Source organism: Fringilla coelebs, assembly GCF_963513975.1.
Source record: "Fringilla coelebs genome assembly, chromosome: 2".
Taxonomy (NCBI): domain Eukaryota; kingdom Metazoa; phylum Chordata; class Aves; order Passeriformes; family Fringillidae; genus Fringilla; species Fringilla coelebs.
In genome coordinates this window covers 7,858,641-7,883,527 of record NC_140029.1, presented here as the reverse complement: position 1 = coordinate 7,883,527, position 24,887 = coordinate 7,858,641, and the positions used below count along the sequence as shown (strand labels likewise).

The 24,887-nt window shown below is 37.7% G+C and overlaps 1 protein-coding gene across 2 annotated transcripts in view; it reads right to left on the bottom strand.

Moving 5' to 3' along the window:
- Window positions 1-24,887, bottom strand: part of CASK (calcium/calmodulin dependent serine protein kinase) — a 188,235-nt gene that overhangs the window by 42,019 nt on the left and 121,329 nt on the right. For both annotated transcript variants that reach the window (XM_084201210.1, XM_084201211.1), the window contains exons 10-11: window positions 23,761-23,860; window positions 10,914-11,035 (exon numbers count right to left, since the gene is read on the bottom strand). In XM_084201210.1, the coding sequence (XP_084057336.1) occupies window positions 10,914-11,035; window positions 23,761-23,860 (222 nt within the window). The remainder of the gene's footprint in view (window positions 1-10,913; window positions 11,036-23,760; window positions 23,861-24,887) is intronic.

Sequence of the window (24,887 nt, the reverse complement as noted above, 5' to 3'; positions counted from 1 at the left end):
CTCCTTTTCCATGCAAAATATTATAATGTTCCCATGGGTGCCTCTTTTCCTGGGATTCTAGGCTCTCAAGGAAACACATCTGAAGCTAATAACTGAAGCTAATAACTCCTACTGGAAAACACAGAGTAGCAAGGTCACAGCAGAGACCTTATCTTCAACTTTGTTTAAAGACAGTTTACTCTTTCCAACCCTCTGTTCTCCACTGTTAAGGACCATGCATGAAGTTCATTTTTACCATTTCAGCATCAGAGACATAACACCTGCTTCCCATCATAATTCTACAGAACATGTTATAGTTCCATCCTGTATCAAAGTCAAAAGCATCTTTCAGACTCTACTTTGTGCCTCCTAGAGCATTTTGGCTACAGCCCTTGACACCTTCAAATCTTTTCCTGTGATACTTGCTTAGAAGAGGAGCATAATCAACATCTGCATGCAGTTCCTCACCCAGTGAAATGCTGAGCAATGAAAACAAAACTAATTCAACAAAAGGGTTCAGGAAGCAGTTTATCAGCTAAAATCAAGATTCCCTGACAGAGAGTACACAGAAGACAGTCTGAAGCAAGACATTAATTCTGTTGGAACAAATGTTTGTTTCTGTCATGCCCCAAAACTGGCAGCTGCCAACACTGCAGCTTGTTACTGGAAGCACTCAGACTTTCAGTAACCCTGACAAGGGTTATGCAGATTTGAAGTTCTCAATTCCTCTGTGCATATTCACATTCAAGCAACACATGAATAATCTTTCCAGTAAAAAATGTTGCAGTAGCAACTGGGCCCTGAATTTAAATTTTAAGCCTGATCATTCACATGACAGAACAGAAATACATACTCCTCAAGTTTTTAGATGAACTTTTATCTGCAAAAAGCAGGCTAACTGTACCTTGTTTTTAGAAGTCACCTATATTCCTACATACTCATAATGTGTCTTTTAGAAAAGAGGCACACAGAAGACAATGCCTGCTTCTTCAGAGTCAGTGCCTTGCTATGGGAGAAGAAGGAGATACAAGAACTTACCTACTTCAAGAACTGATAGAATAAAAATTCCTGACCCTTCAGTGTGTTATACATGACAACAAACTGCCTGTCAGACAGGCAGAGTTTCCAGAACAGCATCTTGGTAAAACAAATGATGAAGGTTTATTTTACTGAGGATGAACATAAATGACAGGTGAGAGACACCGTTCCCTGAAATGATTTTAGGCTCCTTTGAGAAGTAAAACACATTCCCAGCCACAGCCAAAGACCGTGCATGCATTGCCTTTGTAGTGACCCAAAGGGTAAAAAGGATCCCAGAAAGAAATCCTCTCCACTGCCTTCACAGGGTCTGTCCGTGGCAATGTGGTGACACAAGAGCTGTAAGGAAAGCACACAGCCTGTGTCAGCAGCAGGGAGACATGCCCTGTGGCATTACACTACCAGTCAATATTTTATCAAGGATATCTTCCACTGACATATTTTGTATGCTTGGAGACACGAGGGGAAGCAGAAGGTTCAGGTAAAGAACACCGAAAAGGTTTTTCATCCTGTTATGTAGCTAAGTGTTGGCATATCTGTTGTATATATTTTAAACAAAACCTTAAAAAGTGAAAATGTATCAGAGTTTATTCTCTTCATAGCTTTTGTGTTCTAGCATGCAAAATTTAAATCAAAACTTGTGTTTTTGATAAGCACTACTATACTGTTTATTAGCTATAATGTTTGTTATATCAAGGTTGTTAATCCATCAGTTGGGATTGTTAATCTTATCAAGAGAAAACTCTCAATTTCAATTTTCTTTCCAGGAAATGCAGACTAATTGATGCTGAGGAGTGAGCCTGACATAGAAAGTATTCAGAAGTCTAGAAATGCCAAAAGTTACATATGCTGTGGCACTTTACTTTTTAAAAAATTATTATAAATTCTCTCAAAATGTGATAATGCTGTAGCAAAACTGCAGGCAGTCATGAACTGTGGGGAATCACACAGGTTCAGTCTGAAACAAAGACTACACAAATCTCTGCAGCTCCACACACTGATACAGTGAAAAACAGATTCAAGGACACATTTCTGCTTACATTGGTTCAGACCCCACAGACATTCAGTAATATCTGACTTGTATATTCTATTTCTTTGCAAGGGTTGAAGTTTCTACATTCAGTGTACATGTGCTACAAACAAATTCTAGCTCTGTTGTAGGACACACTCCTTTTTAGCAGAGTTTATCAAGTGCTATGCACTTACCCTGTAAAATCAAAGCTTCAGAGGCAAAAGAGCCAAGGAAAGGACTATATTTGTACAAAATAAACTCCAGGGTGCATGCATTTCTTCCCCCACAACTGACTTTTTGAATTGTGCCTCTGGATTTGCTTCACAGTTACCAAGAAGTTATTTATTTATTTATTTATTTATTTATTTATTTATTTATTTATTTATTTCAAGTTGTCTCACAGAAGTACTGATAATGAATGATTATGCTACTTCTCAAAATCCCAGCAGACATTATTTTCTTCTATTTAATTTCAGGTGTCCCTAAATGCCTCATTCATGTACGATGAACCCAGACACCGGTGTCTGACAGCATTTTATTTCCTTACAAAGCAGGACTCTAACCTAGTAATTTGTCTCCTATTTTAAGGAAAACCCCCATTAATACTCATCATGAAAATGTTATTGACTGTAGAAGCTGCAGTTCTCCAAAAGTGACAGCAGATGTTGAAGACATGCCAGACAGTACACAGACCTAACCAGACTTTATTCTGTTCACACTGCAAATGTTTTAACATCTTTTGCAAAGATGAAATATGCCAAACTAGGATGAGATAAAGGTACTGCTTTGCACATGGCAGTACCAACAAAACCAGCACAGCAGTTGGAAAACCAATGCAATAAAATTCAAAAGTCCCATTCAAAAAAAGCAAAACACTCTCACTCTGGAATGTACCAGTAGTAATGTTGGGAAAAACTTGGGATTAGAACATTACTTCCCAAGGTACTCTAAAATATTAGTGAATTCAAGGAAACAAAAATCCCATTATTTCAATAACAGAGTCACTTTTTTTTTTCTTTTTTACTGCATTGGATATAACTGAAGCTGATCTTAACAAAGCCAAGGCAAAGCACTTTTTAGAGATGACACCATGCAGCTGATCAGATAAAAGTAATGTCACTAAAAGACATTGAGAGGCTGGAGGGAGTTTAGATAAAGGCACTAGGTAAAGGGTCTGGAACAGAAGTCTAAGCAGGGGGAGCAGAGACCTTGGGGTGTTTAGTCTGGAGAAAAGGAAGCTCAGAGGAGACCTCATCACTCTCTATAAGTCACTCAAAGGAGAAGCAAGCTGGGGGTTGATCTCCTCTCCCAAGTAACAAGGGACAGGTCAGGAGCAAACAGCCTTAAGTTGTGCTAGGGAAAGTTTTAGATTAGATATTAGATAAAATGTCCACCAAAAGGGTTATCAAGCTCTGGAACAGGCTGCCTGGTGAGGGGGTGCACTTGGCAATGTTGGGTTTACAGCTGGACTTGATGACCTTAAAGATTTATTCCAACCTCAAGGATTCAATAAGCACCAGGAAAAATGACTCCCTCAGTACAGAAGGGCTTGATAAAGAGATTTATTCCATGGACAACACCAGAATAAGCTTTGCTAATGTCTTTCCCCCTCCTTTCAATATGGACTAATAACCAAGAACAGGAACTAAAAGAGCTGGGTTAGGCCTGAATGGGCTTCATTCCCAAAGGTGCTGTTGGCCAAAGTATCTGGTCAGGGTTGGATCATCACCCTGAAGAGAAAATGCTAATGACCACAAGCCTCATTCCAGAGGGATACAGAACCAATAAAACCAGTTAAATCCACAACAACTAACAAGAGCACAGCTCCTCCCCTGCTTTGTGACATGGAGCACACCTTGCACCAGGAATTCACAACTATTTTTGTTTCTACCTATTCACATAAATTTTCTGCAAGGATATTCTGAGAACAAAATACACTGCAATGAGATCACCAGCACCTAGAACAGTCTACAGGCCCCAGCCAGCTACCTGAAGGACTGGAAGGAGGAGACAGAGAGTACTGACTGAATTCAGAGCCAGCTCACTGGGCTGTTCATACATTGCCTTTGGGTTCTTGAATGTAAACTAAGTGCAGACTGAAGCATCACTCCAAAGTTAAGCTCCCAGCACTAAGAAGCTGCCACATTATTCAAGATTTGCCACCCAGGGGCATTTCTTTATTTTTGTGATTTCTCAAAGCAGATCCCAATCTCTAGGAGAAATAATAAACCTAAAAATCTGAAGGTTTCTAAGGAAAAAAACCCAAACACAACAGGTAGCCCTTATGGTTAAAAAGAAACTTGAACTACACAACACAAGAAGTGAAGAAAATGTAGAAAATTAAATATGAAATTGATCCTCTTTATCTCAAGACAGTATCAGTAAAGTTAATTAAATATTCCACAAGTGTCAGGAATACAAAGCTACTGTTCTTTGATGTATCAGGGCCCAGTAATTTAAAAACAGACTGAAATAATGGGGATTTTTAGTTCCACATAATAAAAGAATTTGTGGATTTTGGAGTAAGAGATGTTGATGCACACAGACACAATGACACACCTTTTACACAGGGGGGATGACACCAGGCCAAGAAGAATGGGCTAAGTACTAAAATTCCCATTTAAAATACATTATCAAGCTGAATTTCACTTGAGGATTCACCACATCAGTATCAAGCTTATAAATACTCAAAATTACAGAATATTAGTGAAAATGAAAACAGGTTAAGCATAACAAAGTAACTCTCACACTGTCATGAAAACTGAGCCAGAATTTTGCACTGTGGTGGATACATAAATTTCTCAAAAATTACTCTCAATTAATATAAAAGTAACTTGGCTCATATTTGTATTAGCCTTAGGTATAAGAGACCCACTCACTTATCACTATTATATATCATAAAAATGTGGAACAGCGCTTTCTGCTCTGAAGACTAAATATAAAATAAATTCTCCATTTAATTTGCAAGGCAGAGGAACAGGAAGAACAAGAAAACAATGAGAGGATGCTGAGTGGCAAAGTGATCCACCTATCCCAGCAGCACAGAAAATGAAATGCAAAGGTATGATGGAAGATGAAAATGGAAAGTATTTTACAGAATGATTATGAAATAATGCAGAAGGAATTCCAGGATAGCCTCTGCTTTTTGTGTTCTTTCAGACAGAGTTCCAGAGAAGTTACCTGTTGGAGAATAAATGCACTGCTCTGGTGGTGACGATCCAGCCCACCTGCCGAAGGAATTCTCCACAATTCTCCCTAAGGCTTGGCCATTGTTCTGTCTCCACTGCTTGGGAAAGGAGTTCCCACTGCAGTGTGGGACAGTCCCTCCCACTCCTGGGGCTGAGCACGCTGCCTCTGCTCTGGGATAAAAGCCAGATTTGATTCCCCAAATAGCAAGGTGCCTTCCTGCCAACATACTTTCTTCTGGTCTTTTTTTTTTTTTAACAAATATTTTCCATGTGTTTTTGTCTTACAATGATATGAAATAAAGGACAACTAAAAATATGAAAACTATGTGTTTTAAAAATGATAAAGTAATATTTCACTTAAGCATAACATGCTCTGAGGGATTTTAAGCAAGACATCCATAACACACTTTGTGGTCTGTTTTTGCAAAAGAGAAGCATTCAGGTTTCACTAAAACATGTTTCCCCTATAAGTGCTGACAAAATCAGTATTCAAGAGGGTAAGGACCAATGTGCATCCAAAAAAACTCACACCACACTATGTGATTCACATATAAAGTCATTCTCATTCAAATCAAAACACAGTAAAACTGGATGATCTAAGAAAATATTTAAGCTTTTTATACATATCTGCCAGTTTTATTTTCTACATCATATGACAGATATTCCACCAGTCTATTCATTATTTAATATAAAAGAAAAAAGGAAATAAAAGCAACCTGAAGTGAAAAATCAAAATGGTTTTTGCTTTCCCCCCCCCTTTTAAAAAAAATTCTAAAGTATACATAAAAATTGTTAAAATAATACACTTTGCTCAAAAAAGAGCAGATCAGGGATAAATACATGGAGAGTTTAAAACATTGTCAAACAGAGGACTATAGTATCAGTCATGCCTGGACACTGCTGAATAACTGAAACTTTTACAAAGGACATTCAAATTTACTGTGCCAACATCCAGACTGGGAGGGTAAACAGAACAAACCAAAATAAACCCAGCAGAAAGCTTTAGCCAACCATGTAAGAAGCTAAACTGAGGTTCCAACAACATTCATTTTAGCAAAAGAGAAAATATGTTTCCTTAAAAGTCTGGACTTCAGGACCAAATCTGTCCTGATGACAGAGTTCAAAAGAAATCCTAAGGAAACTGAAGTGTGCACAGATGCAGGTTCCTGTGAAACCCTACCATGAGCAGCAAAGGGTAACAGACACAGAAGGGAGATTCTCTTGAGAAATCATGCCTTAAATATATGCACTGTGAATATAAATTAAACTGGAAAAAGAAAAAAGTGGCTGCACACATAGATATGATACAAATGACCAGAGCAAAATTTATTTATCCTCATTTAGTTAAAACCGTATGTGTGTAATGTATTAAGCCAGCAAAAAGTAAAATAGACTTTTTAGAGAGCTTGTAACAATTCTATCACAGAAATAACACTTACCTCAATGATTCCAACTATGAAAATATGTAACAAACTTATAAAATTAACAGGCAAAAGACACCAGCCTAGAGAACTATCTCTGCCTTGGGACAGACAGATGCAGACAAAGCCAGCAGAGAGGCCCCAGTCACACAAAAGCTGATATTGTTCTCCTGCTGGGTGAAAATCTCACTTGTAAATTGAGGGACATCTGCATTCAGAGTCAGCCCAGCCAGAGCCCTGCAGAGGTGACCAAAGCACTCCACCCCGCAGGAGAATGATTTCTCTGATCTCCTTCAGGGCAGGCAGCTGCACCAAGCAGCAGCTCCTGGGTTTCCATCTGAGCAGAATTCCTTTGATGCACTGACAGAGATGAAACATCATGGATAAAACTCTTCCCCTCTAAGCACAGCCTTGAAGCCCACTAGACTTTGCAAAGCAAATAATAATTGAAGTAAAAGACCTCCAAAATTAGTAACCTCTGCACAATTCTCTCCAACTTCTTTATCAGTACTGCTAACACAGGACAGCAGTGTCTCCCAGGATGTCTTTCATGAAAGGCAATAGAATAGAATTTAATTCAAGCATTTGATAAGGCTTCTAAAAATCTGTCCATGGTAATAAAAAATTGCTTTCACTACTTAAATTTAACTCTGTTTTTCCATAAAGTTATTTATATACTGCACTGCATTCTTTATCATCTAAATTGGATACTGGAATGAAACAGTCTATAAAGCTTTATATAGTCATAAATCCAGACATTTCTAAGTGACACAGAGAAATGTCCTACAGCATTCACCAAAATTTTGATCATCACACATTAACAGAGCAAGAGAAAGAAAAATCCGTCCAAACCAAAGTTACTCTTTTACTAAAAAAAAAAAAATCAATTATTAAACAATACATTTTTTTAGGCAGTGAATGTTTCTATATATTTGTTTCTAGAAGGGCCTTTTCTTTACTCTCTACAGTAAACACAATTAAGTTTTTAATAATGAAATGTGAAACTTCTGTGCAGGAAAAAACCCACTCAACACAAATAATAGGATTCTTTAAAATGATGAAAAAAACCACACAATGAAACTATTCAATAAACCCACATCAGAATATGCTTCTGCATTGCAGAATCTGGCTGAGAGTGGTTAACTACTTTCTAAGCAGTTGGCACCTTTTTTCCCCTTGTTTTGAACACTTTTGGCCACCAAGTAAATTGAGATTTAAGACAGTTATCTAAACAAATTAATCAATGAAAACCAATCAATAGGATGATGCCTTCTGTGGCCTTGGGAGGTGCCTATCCTCATAACACCCAAGTTGATGAATTACTGAGAAAGAAGATTTCTATTTTGTAATCTGAAAAAAACCCAACACATGGGTAACTTGCACCCTTAACAAAATGATTCTTCTTTCCTTTTTGGCCTTCAGAAAAAGTTATTTCAGAGGCAAAATAAGATATTTCAGCAGCAGGCATGATCTACCATCATGTGCTTAATCTAAAAATAAGGATAACTCTTGAGAAAGAGTGGGAACATGAGAACAAATTTAACTGTGGAAAATGGCCACAGAAGAGGAACAGTATTTAATGCAAAGTGACAGCCACAACTTCACAACAGAATAGAAAATTCCTACTTAGTGGGATATAATGGTTTATAGGTTACTTGGTCTGGAAGCTTCAGTAACCCCAAATACTCTAAGAGGAATAAAAAGTTTCCCTGACAGAACTTCATCCAGGTACAACTGGTGATTTTTTCTGAGAAAAAAATTGGAATAATATTGATATAAAACCAGAAATCAATCTCCCACATGCAAGTTACTGACATGAAAAAGCTGTCCTTTCAAATAATACTGAAACTTGCTTCAGGCTTTAAAAGATGTATTCCAGGACACTGCATTGTTTCAGAATTTTAGTTTGTATTTTTCTAACCAAAGTATCCTTGGGAAGATTCTATCATTGCCCCTCCATATAGCATAAAAAAAGAAAAATGCTTTTTGATGGCATTTTGTTCTTAGAGATATCTTTACAAGGTGCAATTAAATGCATCCCTTTCTGTTTATGAGAATAACTGCAATGAAGAATGGGAAAATGCTATGAATTCACTGCTGGTTTTTCTTATTTGAAAAGCTACAACAGACCATTACAGCAGTACCAGGTCATGAATGAAGTATTAGGAACCTGACTGGTACTGTCAGGAGCAGAAAAAAAGCAAAAGCATTGCAGAAGCATGACTTAATGTCTGGCAGACCTGCCACCCTGAAAAATACTGAAACTAAGGCCATGTGGTTTACCAAAGCCCAGGAAGTTATCTGATAACACAATAATGGTTAATAAGTATCTAAAACCTTTCTGCATGAACCAAAATACACAAGTATTTTGGTTCTTACTATACTCATTTTATTCTACTCTCCAGATTTTTTATTTCTTGTTCATATTAACTGAGCACCTTTCTGTACTGCATATAAAAAGTAATTTAAGCATCTGGGACACAAGCTGGGTAAACTTAAAGAGGGAAAAAATTCAATTTGAATGCAAATTGCAAAGATGAGTTGTTGGAGATGCAATCAGGAAAATCATGAGCTCCTAGTCCATTCCTCCTGTGTGCTCCATATAATTTTTTTCAGCGACCGTTGATGCAAAATGCACAAACAGTTATCAGAGAACAAAGATGAGAACTGCAGCATTGTGCCAGGGCAATGCCATCATCACTTAGCAGGCAAGTCCCCTCTCTGGATGCTCCAGTCCCAGGGGCAGCAGTGCTGTGGGGAAGCTCTGCCAGCAGCTTTGTGTTCAGGCCAGCTCAGAACCCAGCAGATGGGGCCACATCCAGACTGGAATACTTCAAACTTCAAGAATGCACAGAATTCAAGTAACTGATCAAAGTGTAACAAGTGTACAAATCATTCACTACATTTCAAAGAATCTGGACACCAAAGGACCTGTGGCACTGTTTATATTCAGCTTGCGCTCCTGGCAAAGCTGCACAGAGGAACCAGAGCATTCAACAGTTTTGCAGAAAGTCTCTCAAGTCTCTACAAATATCATCTACCTGCAGATCAGACAGCTGGAATGACTCCTAGACCTGTGGCTCTTTCACTGGGTGAAAAACACACACACCTTGTTAGATTTGTGATATTCACTGAGCTGCTCAGTTTAAGACATTGTACTAAAAAGGTCATCATCCATGCAATAGCACAAACATTTTGGTTTGATCCAGGAGTGCATATTTTAAATTAATCTCATTATGCCTACTTACCATTCTTTATTTTTCACTGTACAGTGTTACCAGAGCATATTTACCCTGAAACAACATTCAAATAAAAGATGCTGTTCACCTACCGGTGGTTATTCAGGCCACAGGACTGCAGCACAACTGGCATAAAGTAAAAGCCCTCAGAACACACAGAACTGGCAGCCCTGGCTCCTCAGTGCCAGCTGCTTTACTCTGCAGATGTGCCACTGCTGTGTCACAGCACCTGCCAAAGTGCCTCTGTGCATTTGGTTCCATCTGGAGTTTTTTCTCAGTGCAAGGTGTAGATTGCTTCAGAAAAAGCTGGCCTTGCCTGAAGAGCAAGTCATCTGTCTTCAACATGAAGTATCCACATAGCCCATTAAAAAACATGAGGGAAAATATTTATTCTGCTACTTTTTTTGACTTTTATTTTAGGCTTCAACACTGTGCAGAGACAAAGTCACTGACAGCATGGTGTGCTTTTGAATTTGTCATTCAGTGAGTGTTTTGGCACTCCAGTAAGACACTGCTGCCTTATGGACAAGCAGCTCTCCAGAACACAGAGAAATACAGATTTTAGGTGACTGAGCCCATTACATACCATGTCCAAGTGTGAAAGAGAAATGAGCATACCTTGCTGCATCACACAAAGAATTTCACACTTGTAAGAATATCCCCAGACTGGCCTAACATTAGTACATTTAATGTTAATAATAATAGAATAGGTACAGTTATAAAGTTGCAATTCACATTTAAAATAAAAACAAAAATCTGGCCCTTATTAAAAGACAAAAATCTATTCTGATGAATTATTTAAAAGCAAACCTATTAACTCAAACTCTTAATCACTTACATATTCTAAAATACTCTATATTACAGTCCTAAAAATGTAATTTTGCATGAAGTACTGGATGATTCTTACATTCTACAACTAAAGAAATTGATTTTGGTATCAAACAAGAAAAGGGAATATGCTCAGGATAAAATAAAATATTATCTAATGAACAACAGACATAGGAACACATTCAAATTTTAATCCCAGAAAACTTACATCTAGTAACGTGTGAAGATGCTGATCCTGGAAAACACTGTGAAGAAAATCTAAATCTTTTTCACTGCAGTCTGTAAGTGCATGAATTTCTTCCAGGCTGTCCAGCACCTGTGAGACTGCTCCTATGGGGCAACAGACAGGGGGGGAAAAAAAAAAGAGAATAAAAAAAATCAATAAAGCAAAGGCTCATGGCAAACTGAACTTTGGAAAAGGAAACTTTCAATTCATCTGGTGCAACTGGAATAGGTGCTTCAAAAAGCTGGAGTTTTAACAGGAAAACTCACTGAATAAATTTTACATATATCAAAAGTGCTCACAGATAATGCAATTATACATAAGAAATGGCTTAACGGGAGAGAGGTTAAAACCTGATTTTATTAAGCTCAGCTTTGTTCTATTTTAGCATTGCTTCCAACAATGTCTCATGGAGCAACTTGGATTATTGGCCTGTCCTCACCATTCCCACCCCAACCTTCACTTCTCTTTTTGAACTGCCAGACAATTTCAAATACATACTGTAAAATTTTGAAACATCAATAAGAATTATTTTGAAATCAAATCTGAACATTGGTAAAATCAGGAAGAACCAATGCTTTCACAAATATTTTTAAAATCAGCATCGGGATAAAGGAGGGAAGAGGGAGAAACACCCAACTGCTGAATCCTCTGGGGGACAGAAAAGGCTGTATGTGTTTTTGTTCTGTTTGTCCTGGTTGCTTGATTATCTCCTATCCAGCTATTACCCTGCTTTTTCAGCAGGGCATGATTTTGGGTCAGAGGATGATGGGGATGATTTTTATATGGCATGGGGATGAGAGAGAAGTGAGAGCTATGGAGACAAAATGGAGAAATGGGAGGCATTGTGGAAGGTGGAAGTCCATGAGGAAAAGCTGAACTCTCAGCAGGAGAGGACAAAGAAACACAACACAAATCCCCAGTAAACCACCCCATAGTGGTTCTGTGTGAAACAACTTGTTCAAAAATCAGAGTATCAGCGGTGGCTGCCATCTGTGTGCTTTACTAGAATGCCAACTTTGGCTTATCTCAACACTCACAGATCATGTCTTCACTTTTTCCACTATGGTAAAAGCATTTGGTAAGAAGGCAGCATATCCAGCGAGAGTCTGCAGCAATGCTGGTGGTGTGGCAGTGAACAACTGAATGCTTTTTCATAAATAAATTTGTAATTCTGGATACTGAATTCTAGACATTATTTCACTAATTTCTCATCAATATGTTTATTCTGTTTACTTATACATTTGCCTGTGTCTTTTTGACAAGACAGATAACATCTTAAAAAATTGCTGCATTCCTTGAAGTTTTATCTTCTATTGCATGAACAATTCTTACCAGCCCTCCTTAACTCAAAGCCTTTTGCACTGCATTTTCAGAAAGTAAAACAAACAATATACCTCTTAACCACGCAAGGAAAAGTTAACTTATTTCTCTGAAAATCTTGAAAAAGTGGAATAAACATAACAAAATACACAAAAACTACTATACAAGACTTGCAACCTCATGGCTGAGAAGGAGAAATAAATTACAAATCTAGAAACTCTTGCATCACATTTAGTACAAACCTCAGCCTAAGATTCTCCTCAAAGTTCTCTGTACAAGGTCTGAGAACCACAATATCCCTTTCACTCACAACTCATGTCTTAGGAGCAATAAAACTTCTTAGCTCTCTCCCATCAAGTGTGTCTGACTACTTACACCTATATGATGTACTAATTTATGTCCTTTTAAAAATCTCTGGCTGTCAGCAAATAAAACAAATAGTTTGACTCTTAGTAGTTGCTGTGCATGAGGTCGGGTGCACTGAAAAAAGAGAAAAATTTGCTTCCTCTTTGATAATGAACAAGAATGCTCAGCTGAAAGGAACCATCCACATCCCTCTGCCAGAGACACAGCAGGAAACCTGGGGAAACACAAGGACTGGGGATCTGCTGGTAAGAGGATGCAGAGATCACAGCTAAGCCTCAAAGGCAAGGGAAAGAACCTACCTAGGGAGCCCAAAAGGATTGCACTGCTTCCTTTCCATGTTCAGCACATCAGTTACAGGCTGATGGAATTAGAGATCTCCAAGCCTGAAAGAAAGTGCTTGACTTCCCAGGAACCAGTTGGCAGAAGAAAATTTGTTAAAATTCTCTTTTATTTCTGCTCTTTTCATACTCAGAGTTTGAATTTCAAGCAAAGATTCTTTTTCTGGGTTCAAAGCCCTCTCTCTGTGAATTTGGAGTATTTAAGGAAAACTCAAGAGAAGATTCACTTCAGAGGCCTGGGGATCTTAAGAGTCTCTAATACAGTGTTGCCCATAATCTCCAAAACCTGAGCCAAATCTGGAACCAGTAAGAAGTGTGTTCAAAGTTGCCTGCAGTGCTGTGTTATTGTGAAACACCAAATGCTCTGGATCACCACATTTTTTATTTGACAGTACTATTTCCTTTGCAAACTTGATTTTGTGGAATACTTTGAGGGCCTTGAAATGGAAATGAAAGTTATGATTTTTCAATATTTGCATCTCAACAACCTCTTGAATATTTGGGAATTAAAAAAAAATTAGGCTTTGACCATCAGGTCTTTTTTTTCTCCTGTCCATTGGTCACATTGAATAGAAGGCTGCAAAATAAAGTTTCCAAGAATGTCCTTAAGAAATTTGATGGGACTCTCTGACAGTGATTTTGTTAATGTCCCAAAGGGCAGTTTTTACCTTATATTTTTATTTTTACCCATAATCTTATGCTTCACCTACTGCCCTGCCCCTCATTCATTTACAAATAATGTGCACCTGCATGAGCAAACAGCATAGCAGCAATGTAGTGACAGCATGTTAGTGCTTAAAAAAAAGTGACAGAACAATTTTACAGGCATTTTTGTGAACACCTAAACTCTCTTTGTTATAGACATCTGTTAAAATGTCTAAAAGTTCCTTTCAGAAGAGTTTTAAATTCAGGGAAGAGATACTACATAAAATGAAATTAACCAACCTTTACAGCACACCTGTTTCTAAAAAAACATATTCATATTCAAGCTTAATTTCTAACCTTTGAGGAAAGTGTAAAGGTACTCAATATTTATAATTAAAACTTATATCCTCTTGAAACAGGATTTAACCTCCTTTCAACATTGCAAGTGCACCCATTTTAACCTCAGCACAGATGACAAAGGAGTTAAGTGAATGATTAGTCATACAAACTAAGATCTCAGACTTCTCATGGTTTGTACCAGTTACAGACAGAATCTAGAAACATGAAGATTAGAATGATATATAAATATTAGTAAGGCAGGAAAAATCAGGAAGTTGACTAACTTGACTGGCTGCGTTCATTTGTTTTTTAAGACTCCATAAAGTAAACTTTGTTAGAAAATGCTGCTTGCTGCCCCAGAATTTTCAAGCAGCTCCAACTTTTGGGTGAGATGAATCTCACCCTGCACCTTAAGGCACTACAGAAACAGATCCAATTGCACAGGAAAGGCTGCAATTCCAGTGATATAAATAGAAGACTCTTTGCAGAAACAGTAACAAAATCCACACCAAACATGGTTCTGTGAGAAGACTGTGGATCCTCCTGTAAATGCACAGTAAATGACCTCAGTGTCAAAAGGAGAAGGGACACTATGGGCCATGCACACAACCTTGTCTTCCCTGTATTCCCATAAGGAAACCTAAGAAAGGATGGCTGCAGCTATTCAGAGTTTCCTGGGGACTGCCAACTGTGAAAAGTTGAAAACTATGAGCTGTCATATGTAAAAAAGAGGGAAAACCACATTAGAATGCTTATGACAGTCTCCTGCAGTCAGTACTAGTACATAAAATGCTTTTATAGTTAGTGGAATGACTTCTTAAGGATGATACCCAATTACTTGTGAGAAGACAGAGATGAATTGAGCAGTTTTCTGCCTACTGAGGCAGATCTGTTATTTATCATACACATATTTGCCCTATGAGGCAGAAACTTGGGAATTTCTCTTTACATAGTCAAAGTTACCACAGGTATTTTGTGCAGGTTCTGCCACCTCATTTTTGGAGATGGCCAGTGAGAAATAGTTTTCTCTTACAGCTGCATTATGCCTCTTGAGTCTCTAGTTGTCATACAGTGCACCTGAAGATGCTACAGACACTGGTTCATCAGGCTGGAAGTAGGCAAAGCTTTGTTAAAATAGTGTTGTTACTACAACATCCAGCTATTCTAGTCTGGAACAGGTGGTTTGACTAGAGAAACTGAACTTTAAAGGTAGGGAGGAGTTGCTTACTTTTCCCCAGAACAGAGTAAAAGAGAATTTTAAATACTATTCCAAGAATTGCCTACATATTCTGCAGTAGTCATGTGTCCCCCAGTACAAAGCATCCCAAAAGTTTGCTTTCCTGAGGCTTCTCAGCACACCAGGGAGGTACAACTGGCTCCCTCTGTTATGTAACAGGCAGTTAATAGAAACAGGAACCTCTTTTCATGTGACATCTGATCTGCAACAGTGTACAACTGAATAAAGTGTTTAGGTAAAGAGACTCAGATATTGCTACAAAGCACAGTCTACATCCTGACTGCAAAAGAACTCCTTGACTTATATTTTAACACTGAAGATAACAAATACTCATGTAAGTCTTGGGTCAGTCATAAACCCACTTTTGAGTAATGAAAACCCAGAACTCAAGAAGCCTGACATTGTTTAAACACAGAACTATAAACCCCTTTTTGCCATTCTCCTGCAATTACTATGCCAGGAAATAACTCTGCAGAAGAACTTATAATAACCATTATACTATTAGCAAGTTTTTATGAAAGAGACATTGGCAAAATCTAAATCTCTTAGATTTGTAGATTTGTAGAACATAAAATGAAGTTCATGACACCAGCCACTCATTTGTATCTTGTTCATTCTTATCTTTATTTGACTGGCTTTTCAACCATTCTTTATGTTGTGTAAATAGGTAAGTAACTGTGTCTTGAAGATTTTACAGTGGTATTTAAATGACTAAGCAAGGCTTTGCTGTCATTTGCAACTTCTCTATATATCACAGTTCAGTCCTTATGCCAGCTAATCTGCAATAAACAGAAGCTGATTTCTCTCAGCCTCATCTCGTGGCTGCCTTCTCATGGGCAGCTGCTGGAAATGAATTTAAAAGACCAATCCTGGCTCTTAAAGCATGGGCATTTCAGAAGACAGGATTTATTTTACTTTGTTTGTGAAGAGGTCTTAGGATAGTACATCCAGCAAGGAAAGATGAAAAATCATCAGAAATTGTTACATTTTAGAGAGATCAAACATTAGGATCACAAAATGAAGTCACAGGATTCAAGCACGGGCATTATTATAAAGTGCAGACCTTTCCACTACTTTAACTGATGTAACTTCTCTGATTTAGAGATTTAGAGAAAGCCAGCTGAGCACCAGCTGCTCTTCATCACTTCCTACAACATCTGCAAAAGTCACTGGAGTCGAGATGCTCTGATCTCACACAGTAATTTGCTGCTCTTTGCTGTTCACTGTATTCCAGAGCAACTGACTCTGCAGGAGCTGATGACAGCCAAAGCAGGTGTATATATGTACATGACTATAATAGTTTAGAATAAGGTGGCAGATACACATTTCAACATACACAGCAGTATAGTTAAAATGTAAGGCAAGTAAAGGCTCTGTCCTGCTCAAATTTGAGCTATATGGCATTTCATGACTTCTTCCTTCTTGGACTGAAATCAAACAGTGAAGTTTAGACACTCTATAAATTTACAAATAAGCTCCTACATGCACACAGTTCTGTGAATACTACTGGGAAGCAAATAAGGCAGTGATAAAAGAAATATATGTATATCCATACACTGCATGTATATAAAACAATCAGGAAGAGTGTAGCAAGAGAGCTGGAAAGATGGAGGTTTATGGAGATGACAACAACAATTCAAGAAGAATTGCTGGTGCAGTGGAAGGATATTGGGATTTACAGCTACGTTAAAGAAGGTAAGAACACTAAGGAGTAAAAGAAAGGAGAGAAAGGCATGTTAAAGTCAGAAAAGAAACTAAAGGAAATAGGTGCAGGAGAGAAAAACAGAGAGAAAGAGACTAAAAAAAGGAAAACAGAAAAATAAAGAAAAAAAGAAAACAAGAGATTAAGTGTTTCCAAAGAGCAGAAGGAATATAGAGGAGAGTACTATGTATGGAAAACAAAAAAGGATGGGGGGGAAGAGGAAGTGGTGAGGGAGAGGACAAAGAGGGCAGCAAGAAACTGATGCTTAATTTTGAAGAGGGACCTTTTTCATCCTATACACACAGGGGCACTGAGAGTGGGAAAGGCTCCACTTTCTCCTGTCTCTATACTTGGTACCTTCACTCTCTGTCCCAGCTACACCTCACTGAAAATCCAGCCACAGATATGACAGAAGCCAGCCTAGCGCGGTGCCAAAGAAACATGCAGAAGTGTTGTTTTTCAGACCAGACCTGTAGCTTACATGTAAGTGCACTCACAAGCAACTAAACAAAAAAATATTTTAATAGATTAATGCCCTTCACTATCCCTTCCTTAGATCCCTTCTTCATTGCAAAAATGTCTATAAACCCCCTTCTGACCAGCATGACAGCAGCACACCCTTATAGTCAGTTTGTGGAAGAAAAGTCTCTATGCACACACAAAAACCCAAAAATCATGGTTCTGTATGAGTTTTTTTTTCTTCCCCCTTACAACTGCTTAAAATAATACTATCACAAAACTTTTATACAAAAATCCATTGAATTTTCACTCTCGTGTTACTGGACATGGGGAGATGGGGAAATAGGAGGAAAAGGAACAACTTCCCCCACAATCTGTAAAATCTAAAGAATGAACCAAACAACAACAACCACAAAATCCATGATTGATCAGAAATGGAGACAGGGACAAATATCCTGCTGACATGTCCTGACTTAAGACAGAAGTAGAGCTGTTAATCTACAAGTATTAAAATGCTGCAGGAAACCCCCACTTTCTATAGCTTGTTTTTGGGGAATTAGTTTTGCTGAATTAGTTGTTTTTGTAATGGATGTGGTTTTATCAAAGGGTCTAAAATTTCACAGCTTCTTCTCTGCCTAGTATAGTCTGCAGGTTTTAGAAATGTTGTGGTCCCAGTTTCTCACAAAGTGTGCAGCTGCCTTGCAGCAAAACCTCTTCCCTACATGCCAACAAAAACATTCCTTCACTGAGGAGACACATTCTGGATAGTGATTGAAATCAAGTGTATGCATATCCACAGGGCATATGCATAGATCAGGTAACACATCAACACAGAAGGATCAAGAAAGTTCATGCAAGCAGAGAGCAAGAATATAATATTTGACTAATATTACAGTAAATGTTTGGTAGTAGAAAGAAAAAAAGCAAACATTAGTCCATGAAAACAATTTTGGAATGAAAATGCAAACCCAAAATATACTTTATCAATTCAATGAAAATTAAATTTCAGTTCAGTTGTGTTGCAAATATTAAATATTGGGAAAAAAACCCCCAAACTCAGGTAGTTTTAATACTGCCTCTAAATAAGAATCTTCAGAATTCCCTGGAAATAATCCTTCTGCTTAATTATACTGTTGATTATATATTACACTGTAGACAGATTTAGTCAATACCATATAATTTTGTCTGAACAGGCAGTATTAAAACTGAAAAGAGCAAAGAGAAGCAAAAGGAAGCGGATTTTTAAACATGCAAAGACACACACCATAGCTGAGTGATATGCCTTAAAGGAAAACAAAGGGATACCTACTTTCTGCTGCTAGAAGTCCTAGAAGGAAGGCAGCATTTGGACAAACAACAAACAGTATGAAGATTTCAGAACAAGCCATTTATAAAGCTGCAACCTAGCAGACTAATTTAGCCACAAAATAGTCTCAACAAAGTGAAAGGATCCCCCCAGTTTTTAATATGGATTTTCTATGTGTGAAGCAAATGGCACTGGCAGACTGGGATGGGAGGAAAACAAACACTTGGCATTGGGAAGGCAGCACATGGATGCAGTGTTAAGAGATCTATTAATACCAGACTTTTCCCAACATTGATTAAACTATTTTAAAAAACTCATGGACAAAAAGGGAATTTTTAGTAAAAATATTGTAAGAGTTGAAATGATAAAATAATTCAACATACTGCAAATGATGCATAACATCATATTAATATACTCAGTAAGCAAAATTTAGCAATGTTATATTGAAATCAAATGCTTCAGTGAAAAATGTTATGTGAACCATTTAGAAAAACAACCACTTCTTTATTGCTTTTAATTAACACTGTCTTTATGCCTTTTTTTTAAATTTACACATATCAGAGCAAAGAATCAATAGCTGAAAATCATAAAGTTAATAATGGAATGATGGAAACACACAAACTTATGATCTCAAAACTGACAGCTGTGCTTGTAATACTAGCAAAGGAATTAGTAACAATTATAAGGTGAATGTAGTTTTTTTCCCCCAAGCACTCTTATTTTAAAATGTTACACAACACCCTTTGCAAATATTTACAAAATCAATGCTAATTTTTGCATAACAAAAGTGGGGTTTTTTCTTACTTCTGTTGATGAAACTGATGGGTTTTAAGATCTGGGCTTGTATTGACAATATTTCATGAATTCTAAATCCCATAAAACAACTAATCATTCTAACTTGTGAGTTCAGCTACTTCCGTGTATGTTGGAAACAGTGAGCTCACAACTTGTCTGTATCTGTGCTGTTTGACTTTGCTCTGAAGGACCAAGAGATTTAGCTTTATTCCCATTTTTATTACCAATTTTGAAAATCAAGATCTCATGCTGTTAAAAACTCTGTGACAACACAGAGTCTGACAAAATAGAAAAGGATGAAAATTTCAATTTGCCACATCAGTCCTGAGACAAAATAACAAAAAGCATTTGCAAAAATGCCATGTGTGGGGAAAAAGAGGCAGAAGCACTGAAGGGGCCTCAGTGTGGCTGCTTTGTGTGCAGAGCAAAACTCTGCTCCTGTTTATCTGCTTCCAGAGTGACCACAGAGCACTCAGATGAACACAGGAAATACTGCAGCACTGCCACTGCTCACCGCAGATGCCGGAGCACATTTGGCCACTCAGGCTCTCTCCTTGCTCTGAGGTTACCCCAAAGCACAGCTTGAGGATCCATTACAGGAATCCAGACCTGTCTGTGGCAAAAAGCTGCTCTGAAACCTCTTAGTCACAGTTCAGAAATGTGAGCCACAGACCAAGCAATTCCAGCAGACATCAGAGAGTAAACAGCCTTTAACAAAAGGTAAGGCTTGTTTTATTTAAAAGTCAATTATGCAGTTTTCCAAAGCCTATGGACTATCCATTAGCTTAACTCCAGCACTGACTGGGTTCAGAAAATGTGGCTACAAAAAGCTTCTGGAAACATAAGTTTATTAAAAACCTCTTCAATTGATCAGTTTTTCTAACTGTTGGCCTGAAAATGTAAGCATTCTCAATCTACTTAACATCCCATATGAAACAGTTGTCCTCAACTCAGCTTCTCAAGTCAAACCCCAAGAAGAAAAAGGAGGAAAAATTAAAAGCTTTACTGGTGCTGTTCATCCCCAGCCTGAGGCACTGTTATGAAAACACTTGAAAACTGTATGTCTGTACATTCTGCTGAGGGACAAGTGGCCAGCACATGACAGAAGGAGAGGAAATCCTGTCTAGAGCTAATGTGCAATCAGGAGGTTGGAGGGCCATGCACTGGGCAGGGAAAGGGAGGGAGGCAGATGGGGAAGGGCAGCAGAGAGCAAGTGCTGTGAATTTCCCTGGCACCTCATGGATCTCACGGTCCACTTCAAATACTTCCTACTGGACCAGCTCTTCTCCTGCAACAGATTTAGCCTTCAGGGCTGCTGATTGCTAACTTCTGATTTATGTTTGTCTCAGCATATTAAAAATATCCAAAACATTTGTTGCCTTGGGGAATACACATTTTAGAATGTCTTGAAGATAGGCAACCTGAAAGTCAAACGTTTCACATTCTAGAGAAGACCATTTGCAGCAAGCTTGTCAGCTGAGCTGCTTGGTGGCTTTACTGGAGAAGTTACTGAACACAGACTGTCAGCAATAAAGCAGCATTGTAGTTTAAAAGTATTTTAAAAGGTTTTATTGCACTCAAAATTCAGCAAGACTAGTTTCTGCCATGCTACCAACAGGATGGTAGCAGGATTAATTCAAGTTTTTCAGAGGGTGGTTTGTGACAAAAGAGGAAACAGACCACCCAGTGGTCAGCAAGTGGTTGGAACCAAGAGCTGTTAACACTGTACAAAGGAAAGGAAGATGTGTTCAGAAAAAAACCTGGTTGACCTTAAACGAAATTCATCTCTGTTCATTCCCATCTAATTTAGCTATGCAATTTTCTGACTTTCACTGGAAAACTCTCTAACAAGAATATCCTTTGTGAGTCTGCATCTACAGAAGTCATCTGACTGGCTGCCTGCAGTGCCTTCCTATCCTGGGATAGCCCTCTGGTAGCACAGGAAGATGCTCCAAGGTTCCAGCAACCCCAGGTTTCCATACTGAACTTTGAGGAAGAACACCTCTAGATTCATTGGGTAAAAAGAGAGAACTGAATTTTTCTGTTTCTGTGCTTGGAAAGCCCTGGAAGACAGGAAATGTGATTTGCATAACCTAATAAGCATCTATATTTCTGTATATTTATCTCTATAGGAGTTCTGTATTTGCCTGTTTCTGACAAACCATTTAATTACAGCGACAGGCTTCATGAAATTTTATGGGAGGAATATCTGGCAACCACATCTAAATTATTAAATGGTCTTCATTAAGAGTTTATGACCTGGAATAACATTATGAGGTACTAGGAAGGAAACTTAAATAACCTTAAGATAATCAAGTTTCTACTGCAATTCTCAAGTTTTAATTTCTCCAAACTGGTTTGGTTTACAATCATCACAAGACCCATCCTACAAGCCAGAAGTATTTGAAAATACTATTAGTGTACTTCTGAAGAGGAAACAAAATAGATTTCAGTATCTAGGAATTTCAGCTGAAATGTTATAATCTCTGAAAGAGAAAAGCTGAAAGAGTTGTAGAGTCTTTTCTTGCAAGGCTTAGGGTTTAATATTAAATATTTTGTCAGCTAAAGTAGTGGGTCAGAGAAATATAATGAAAACTACCCACTTAGGATGGTTTCCTGATCACTGTGATCCCCATCAGTTTGATCAACAATGTCAGGCTAGAGAATAACTTTGCTTTCCTGAGAATTCCAAGCTTTTGTTTCAGTTATTTCAGAGATGAACACAAGCTAACAAAGGATCCAACAAAGATATTCTGTACAATTTACATGTGCACTGGGTTCAAGTATTCTGTGAGCAGAAAAAACCAGAACTTGGAACTTTCCTGTATAGTGATATCTGCAATTACATCATTCTGAGGAAGAGACATGTCCTGTTGATGTGAGACTGAAACTGGAAAGCAGAACTGCTGTTTCCAGATTAGGAAAGTTGCCACTGCCAGTCATGTTGGTGGCCATTCACCACTGAAATGGGGGAAGTAGATGGAAACAAAAATTAAGGCACTGCAAGTAGTTCTAGGTGAAGTAAAACTGACTTATTCTTTCTTTAAAAGAATAGGTGGATCCTTAACTGCAAGTACAAGTATCCAAAAGCTGTGTGGCTGAACTGAAGCCATGAGGCTTTGATTACCCATTTGCAATAAAATATCTGAGATTCTCATTAACTTCTATGGGAATGATGAATGGTGTTCATTTTTAAGGACAAAGCAATCTTTTAATTTTAGTACTGAAGTTGGATTCCAAGAAGTGAAATTGGAAAATTTCAACCAAGAAAAGTTGCCCCCATTCTTCTAGGGCATATTGTTCTTATATTAATGACATTGAAACAATTTATAAAAATTACTTGCTTATATGAAATAGAAGGAAAGAAATAATTAATATATGGGGTTAATACATCATTTTCTCACCTATAAAAATATTGGGGCAGAGAATTATCACACAGCAGATCAACACACGCATTTAAGTTCCTGAAATGTCTTCTAGAGAAGTCAGTATATAGCTAAAATATTCTGCCAGTACTCCTGAAGTGTTTAGAAAAATTACAAACAGTCCTTTTGGTCTTAGGTTTTCCTTAAAGGTTCATTTAAATTCATCCTAAATCCTAATTTTAGATCAGACAAACCAACCCAGACTTTTGCACTGCAAGTATTTTGAGCAATGTTTTGTAAAATTAAGATCCATAACTATTACAGGGCTGTGCTAGTTTAGGGACTGACAGGTGATTTAAATTTCTGAATCTGGGCTATGGACAAAAGGATTGCTTGGTAAGGTCACTGTCCTGTCACAGGCCTAGATCACAGCACAAGTATTATCTTCCCCTTTGAGTACATGTATTGCCTCTCTGAAGATTTGGGGTCAGAAATACTGTCCAGTTTTTAAACAGACACAATCATATTTTTCTCTAAAACAGGAGTCAGGAAACTTCGTACATAATGGCTTCTTTTTATAAATAACTATTAGTAAGGTACCAGAGCTTTGCTCCTGCCTAAGAATTCAAGAAAAAATTTCAATAAGCTTTTATACTCAAGTAATATAAATAGAAATGTGAGATTAAAACATTATTTGTAATTAAATGTACATACACTAAAAAAATAAAAAAATCAGACAGAATTTCTGCAGAAGCTTAAAACTGTGCCAAGATTTTATCTCTATTTTTGCCAGCTGTGAATGCCACTGTGACTGAAAATTATTCATCCTTTCACATGTAAATGTTAACTTAATATTCAATTTTATGGAATCTTAAGAAATGAGTAAATACTTGGTAGTCTGGTCAGTATGGACTTAAAACATGCTGACTGCAGTAAATACACTTTCTGTTAAAATACCTGAGGAGGTGGGGTCTTCAGAGAAGTCTGGCAGCTCTTCAGGGGGGTCACCATAGAAGGAGTTGAATTTGTGGCTTGACACAGCTGCTAGTACTGCCCCCTGAATAAAAATACCCACACAGTCTCAATTACACAAAGCAGGATAACAAAACATTTCCAGACCCCTTGGATCACTCAGTCTCCTGAGGTCTCTTGTTTGTTCACCTGTTTAGTGAAGAGCAAATATATTTTCTAATCTTCAGCTCTGCCTCCCTTCTCACAGTGACCATATCTAACAGAAGAGCTGGTGATATACTAATAACCAGTAAAAATACTCTTTGCAAGGGGATTTATCAGAACAGTTCTTTATGTGAATGCATTTTGAAATAGTAACTGTGAGGCATAAATTCACATTGTAGTACAACGTAAACAAAATAACTAATCTCTTTATCTTTTCCTCTTACCTAGACTGAATGGATTAGCAGGAATAAAAATTCACTTTTTGAAGCAAAACACTATGTTTTTATTTTAGAAATTGTCATAATTTGACACTGACAGCACTAGAATACTTTGACACCCCTAATGCATCAATATAAAAATAACACATTTATATAGACAATTGCAGAGTCCCAGAATGAGCATTACATGGGAATTTACAAACCCAGAAAAATGGTCACCTGCTCTAACATGTATTTACTTGTTCAAGTAAATTACACTTTAACCACTCAGGTTTTAACGCCTCACAGTTATGGAAGTATGGATGAATTTCATGAAACACTGCAGAACAGTGCTTTGGATAAAATGGCATAAAAAAATAATGAAGGTATAAAAGCTCAGGAAACTAAATATAGTGGCCTCCCCAGGAAGAAATCCAGGAATATCTGAAATTGCACCTAGAACAGGAATCAGGTCATATTCTAAAATGTACTGGATAGACATTTTAATGGAAGGGTTACCTGGGCATACAAACCACTAAGAGAAAGAGTTGTTCATGAACTGTGGCAGCTGTGCATCCTCATCATCAGCCACATCAAACTTTTGCAAAGCAGCAGCTCAATGTGAATACTTGACTCAGAGTTTTATTACAAATTGTAAAACAGCCCATGAACTGTAATGCTCCATGTTTCTGTCATAATTTTCTGAACCTT